The sequence below is a fragment of the Rhinoraja longicauda genome, chromosome 38 (genome assembly GCF_053455715.1).
Source record: "Rhinoraja longicauda isolate Sanriku21f chromosome 38, sRhiLon1.1, whole genome shotgun sequence".
Taxonomy (NCBI): domain Eukaryota; kingdom Metazoa; phylum Chordata; class Chondrichthyes; order Rajiformes; family Arhynchobatidae; genus Rhinoraja; species Rhinoraja longicauda.
In genome coordinates, this window is record NC_135990.1 from 14,389,282 (window position 1) to 14,395,815 (window position 6,534).

Sequence of the window (6,534 nt, forward strand, 5' to 3'; positions counted from 1 at the left end):
CTCGACCCGAAACGTCCCTCTATCCTTCTCTCCAGATGCTGCCTGACCTGCTGAGTTACTCCAGCATCTTATGTCTACCTTTAATACCTAAAGGTTGTTGTGCTGGACAGCTATCCTAACCTTTGTCAGACCGCAGTTTCCACGGGGTGTGACATTTAATGTGTTTCATTCTTCTCCTGTCTTTCAGATGGCTGACTCAGAGAAAGTTGCTGTAATCAGACCCTCACTGAGTGAGGCCCAGGTGGTGGTGTTGGTCGGACGGTTGTACGGTCTGAAGGTTTCAAAAGTCCATCCACTGCCCAGTTACATGGACCAGAACTTCCACATCATTGTATGGGAGACCCAGGAAGGTGGAGATCACGGAGAGGGCTACATCCTCAAGGTGCTGAACACTGCCGACAGCCAAAACGCTGATTTGGTGGAAGCACAAACGCGAATCATGATGTTCCTGAACCAGAAAGGTTTTCTTACAGCCGTACCAATCCCAACCATTGATGGCAAGATTATGTCCCTGGAGACAATCAGTGAGTTTCATTCATTGGCTTCTATCAATTTTCTGATGTTTGATAATTGTCCACATTTTCATAATTCTCTGAAAATACTAAAACTAATCAGAAACATCTTTTCAGCTTTGGAAGGATAAGGCAGAGTACATTACAAGAAATCTGTGTTCTCTATTTTGAAGGTTGTGGTCAAGAATATAAGAACTACATGGTCCGCTTGTTGACCTACCTGCCAGGAACTCAACTACTGAAGATCCCTGCAGACCCACAGATCTTGTACAAAATTGGCCGAACGCTTGCTCAGATTAACAAAGTTCTGATAGTAAGTACATTTATTCTACTTCCAGCCATTTTCTGAATAAGCCGTGTGCCCGGGTCTGAAACCAGTTTGCTTGTGTAGTTCAAATTAGAGCTCCATCCTGCGGTAACATCGAAGGCAGACACAAAATGCTGGAGTAACTCAGAGCATCAGGCAGCATCTCTGGAGAGAAGGAATGGGTGACGTTTCGGGGCGAGACCCTTCTTTAACAGATCAGAGCTACTTTGCACCTTGAAACAATCAGTACATTTTCAAGCAGTTTTTTTTTAAAAGGCTTCCTTTTTATTTACACAAAAGGTCACAAAGTGCTGGTGTTGCTCAACAGATCAGGCAGCATCTTTAGAGAAGATGGAAAGCTGACATTTCGGATTGAGACCCTTCTTTAGACATTATGGGGGGGGGAGAAGAAAGCTGGAAAAGGGGAGAGAGGGGACCCAGTGTGACAAGCCATAGGTGGACACAGGCGAGGGGGGTTTTGATAGGCAGATGGTTGGAACAAAGGCCAGAGATAAAAGCAGGTGTGAGACAGGGTTGAAGAGTTGCAGATTGTGAAGCTAGAGGATGGAAAGTAATAGGGGGTGAGGAAGGGGGGAGAAATAGTTGGGAGTCCAGGAGGGGCACTGAGGAGAGACGGGGCGGGGAATATTTAGGGTATTTGGGTATTGCAGATATTTAGCAATGAGATATAAAACAGGAAATGCTGGAAAGCTCAGCAGGCCAGACAGTATCTCCAGAAAAGGAAACAGAGTTAACATTTCAGGTCAAGGACCTTGTGTCAGACAGTCTTTGTTTATCATATCATATCATATCATATCATATATATACAGCCGGAAACAGGCCTTTTCGGCCCTCCAAGTCCGTGCCGCCTAGTGATCCCCGTACATTAACATTATCCTACACCCACTAGAGACAATTTTTTTATTTTTTTATTTTTTACATTTTACCCAGCCAATTAACCTACATACCTGTACGTCTTTGGAGTGTGGGAGGAAACCGAAGATCTCGGAGTAAACCCACGCAGGTCACTGGGAGAACGTACAAACTCCTTACAGTGCAGCACCCGTAGTCAGGATCGAACCTGAGTCTCCGGCGCTGCATTCGCTGTAAAGCAGCAACTCTACCGCTGCGCTACAATTTAATAATTGAAATTGATAGAGTTTTGAACATTTTAATTTTTTCCTATATTTTGTTTGAAAGATAGATGGAAATTGTTCAATTAATCCCATATTGCTTTGGTACCAGCCAGAACATTTCATTGTGTAGACACAGCATCTCTGGAGAGAAGGAATGGGTGATGTTTCAGGTCGAGACCCTTCTTCAGACTTCTCAACCCGAAATGTCACCCATTCCTTTTCTCCAGAGATGCTGCCTGTGCTGCTGAGTTACTCCAGCATTTTGTGTCTGTCTTCAATGTAAACCTGCATCTGCAGTTCCTTCCTACACATTTCCTACTGCAAAATGGCGGCACTGCGCAGCAGCTGTGGCTCACCTGCAGTCCGTTGGTCTTTTGGGTTTTTTGTTGTTTTTTTGTCTTAATTGTAGTGTTTAGATGTGATGTAGTGTTTTTTGTGGTTGTGTACTATGTGAGGGGGAACTGTAAAATTGTCTCTTCCGCTCGGAGACCCGACCTTTATTTTCTTGGTGGTGTCTCCGTTCCCGCTGCGGCTACATCGGCCAAACACCTGGAGCTGGCGGCCTCCACCTGGGACCACGTGGCTCTGGTTCGCAGAGCCCGCGGACCGGACTTACCATCTGCGGAGCTGGCTCCCTTCGGAGGCTGTGGTGGCGCTGCGAGTGCGGCTGCGACTCGCCTTCGGAAGTTTCGGAGGCGGGCCGCGTGGATACCGGAAGCTCGCAGGCCCTGCCCTGGGTGGGGGCCAACATCGGGAGCTCCAGCAGCGGCAGCGTCTTCGCCCGCCTCGAATCGCGGGGCTTGGGTCGGCCCACCGTGGACCTTTCACCGTCCGGCGCGGCCTGCAATAGGCCGTGGGATTTTTTTCTGCCCGGCGGGGGCTTCAACGTCGGGAGCCACGACCGCCCCGACGTGCAATGGCAGCGTCTTCGCCCTCCCCTAATCGCGGGGCTTGGGTCGGCCCGCTGTGGACCTTTCACCGTCCGGCGCAGCCTGGAACGTGGCAACTTCAACAGCCTGACCACGGGAGAAGACGGCAGGGGAAGAGAAAATACATTTTGGCTACCATCACAGTGAGGAGGTGACTGGAGGAGACTCACTGTAATGGATATTTCTTATTTTTTGTTTTGTGTTGGCTTGTGATTGTGTGTGTTATTGCTTATTTGTATTGCTCTTATTGTTGGACTGTGGGTAATGGAATTTCGTCCAAAAGACTTGTTTTTTTGGATGACAATAAAGGTTATTCTGATTCTGATTTCATTGTATAACTTTTATAGTCCATAAGAGGATGCCATAGTGGATGTAGAAACCTAATGAATGTTGCGCCTTTGGGAGAAAACACTAGCCAGTGGTAGGTGGCTTTCTACATTGAGTTGTGAACATTTGTATTGAACTTCTGGTTGTGTAGAGTGAGTTCATCTAACATTTCCTATTATCTAAAGTGCATTGATCTGTTCATTTTGATCCAACTTTAATGATCTATCCTCTAAACATGCCTAACTTTGTCCGTATCTGGCCGTGGATTCGTTGGTGTTACATTTTAATAGAAAGACAGAATTACTTGACAATTGTCATGAAGTTACCTCATAACTGCACTGGTGATGGTTGAGTGTAACTGACTTGTCCAATTATTAGGAATTCAATCACCCCAACATAAAGAGTCTGCAACAAGATTCTTTCATCTGGAACCTTTCAAACACTCACCTTCTGGAAAAGTACCTGTTCGCAGTGAAGAACACCCATGATCGCCAAATTGTGGATGACGTTATTCAGCAATTTATGAAGAAGATACTTCCAAATATCAACAACTTTCAGAAAAGTAAGTGCCTATCTTTCTTGATCATGAGGGCAACAAAATGAAATTTCCGATAAGATGGAGAGTTGTGAACAATGGGAAGTATTAGTGGGCCACAGTACACCCGCTTCACCTTCTGACACATGGTGCACAATGGAATGGAATATTGGCTGTGGTGCTTATAGAGCTAGCTGGTCTGTTCCCACCCATTTCAACCAACAACCAATACCATTACTATTATTTTCTATCATAACAGATCCCACATCAAGATATAAGAAGGCAAAGGGAACTTTCCGCAGTTGGATCTTGCTTATTGATTGATGTGTATTTTAATCACAGATGGGGTATGGTGGTGGCACAGTAGTTAAATTGCCAAACAAGTGATCTAGAGAATGGAGCCGTCTAACTCCCCACTTACTGTCCTCTCTCAACTGATGAATCAGTGCTCCTCCAAGTTGAACAACACTTGGAGAAGAACAGAAAGTAACAAGGGCACAGAATGTATTCTGGGTGAGGACCTCAATGTCCATGACTAAGAGTGGCTTGACAGCATCATCATTGACTGAGCTGGTTGAATCCTGAACCGCATTGCTGCCAGATTAAGTCTCAAGGTTTCAAGGTCTCAAGGTCCGTTTATTGTCACATGTACCAATTCAAGGACAGTGAAATTTGAGTTACCATACAGCCATACTAAGTGAAAAGCAACAAGACACATAACCACATAAAAGTTAATATAAACATCCATCACAGTGGGATCCACATTCCTCACTGTGATGGAAGGCAGTAAAGTTGAAACTTCTTCCTATGTTTTCCCGTGGTCGGGGCAGTCAAACCATCCACAGTCGGGGCGATCAAAGCCCCCGCATCCGACGGTCGAAGCCCCCGTCGGGGTGATCGATCCTCCCGTGTCGGGGCGATTGAAACTCTTTCTGCGGCATGGAGCTCCCGAGTTGGGCCTCTTCTTACTAGAGACCGCAAGCCTCACGGTTAAAGTCCACAGGCTGAGCGGTTGGAGCTTATCTCCCCAGGAAAGGGATGTCAAGCTCCACGATGTCAAAGTCACGCAGACTCCTGCGGCTTGGAGCGCCCTTCTGTCTCCAGGAAAGGCCCCCAACTCCACGATGTTAGGCCGCAGTGGGACGGAGATACGATACTGAAAAAATCGCATCTCCGTCGAGGTAAGAGATTGAAAAAAAAGTTTCTCCCAACCCCCCCTTCCACCCCCCACATAAAACAGACCAAGGAACACTAAAACATACTTTTAAACACATACTAAAAATTAAAAAAAGAAGAAAGGACAGACTGACTGTTGGCGAGGTAAGTGGTGAGAGAACCAAACTATCGATGGATGATCTCATTCTCACTAATCTACCTCTGGCAGATGCATTCGTCCATGATACCATTGATAAAAGTGACAATTGCCCCGTCCCTGTGGTGACAGTCCTGCCTTCACACTGAGACCACCCTCGATGGGTTAGGCATTGAACAGTTCCGGCAGCTCAAAACTGAACATCCAAGAGGCACTGTGAACCATGAGCAGTAGCAACGATGTACACCACCATCGTCAGTCTGAAGAAGGGTCTTGACCTAAAACGTCACCCATTCCTTCTCTCAGAGATGCTGCCTGTCCCACTGAGTTACTCCAGCATTTTGTGCCTATACTTTATAACCTTAGAGTCTGGCGCATTTCCTCACTCTATCATTACAATCCAACCAGGGGATCAACCCTGGCACATATTGAGCAGTACATATTGCCTTTTCGGGATGAATGGTAAAACGTTGCAACATTTGTACATCCAACAGGCATTATTCACGGGGACTTCAGTCACACCAACATTCTCGTGCAGCCTCTTCATTCATCAGCTGATCGCTCCAACGCAGCAGGTCACATGCAGCAGCAGCTGGAGATTTCTGGCATCCTGGACTTTGGCGACACGGGCTATGGTTACAGTGTGCATGATGTGGCCATCTGTATAATGCACCTCACGCTGGACAGCAAAGCCCCCCTGTATGTTGGAGGCCATATTCTCGCAGGCTTCGAGAGTGTGATCCCGTTAACTCTCCAGGAAAGGGATGCCTTGTATTTGCTGGTTCTTTGCAGGTTTTCCCAGTCGCTGGTTTTAGGGGCATATAATATTCTGCTTTACCCTGAAAATGAAGAGTACCTACTGACCACATCAAGAACTGGCTGGAAGAATTTGCACCAACTCTGGGAGTTAGGAAAAGAAGCAGTGGAGAAGGTTTGGTTTGAGACGGCCAAGTCCTACCTCACTCTGTGATTGGTTCTCAGTGCCGGAGTGCCACAACCTCTCCCACAACATCCATATTTGAACGATAGATTAAAACACAATCGAACAATATTACTACCATCTGAAACTATATCCAGATGGATTTTAAGCCATTTTCACTGGCATCCTTTAGTTTAGTTTGGTTTGGCTAGGTTTAGTTTAATTTAGTTTAGAAACGTAGAAACATAGAAAATAGGTGCAGGAGGAGACCATTCGGCCCTTCAAGCCAGCACGGCCATTCATTGTGATCATGACTGATCATCCACAATCAGTAACCCCTGCCTGCCTTCTCCCCATATCCCTTGATTCCACTAGCCCCTAGAGCTCTATTTAATTCTCTCTTAAATCCAACCAGTGATTTGGCCTCCATTGCCCTCTGTGGCAGAGAATTGCACAAATTCACAACTCTCTGGGTGAAAAAGTTCCTTCTCACCTCAGTTTTAAATGGCCTCCCCTTTATTCTAAGACTGTGACCCCTGGTCCTGGTTTACTTTAAT

General features: G+C 46.3%; 1 protein-coding gene across 1 annotated transcript; it reads left to right on the forward strand.

The window, feature by feature from the left end:
* The first annotated feature begins 78 nt into the window (after positions 1 to 78).
* LOC144610901 (hydroxylysine kinase-like) lies at positions 79 to 6,028 on the forward strand. The gene is made up of 4 exons (XM_078429889.1): positions 79 to 524; positions 686 to 825; positions 3,590 to 3,773; positions 5,553 to 6,028. The coding sequence occupies exons 1-4, from the start codon at positions 188 to 190 to the stop codon at positions 6,026 to 6,028; spliced, it is 1,137 nt and encodes a 378-aa protein (XP_078286015.1). The 5' UTR covers positions 79 to 187.
* The last annotated feature ends 506 nt before the right edge of the window (positions 6,029 to 6,534 follow it).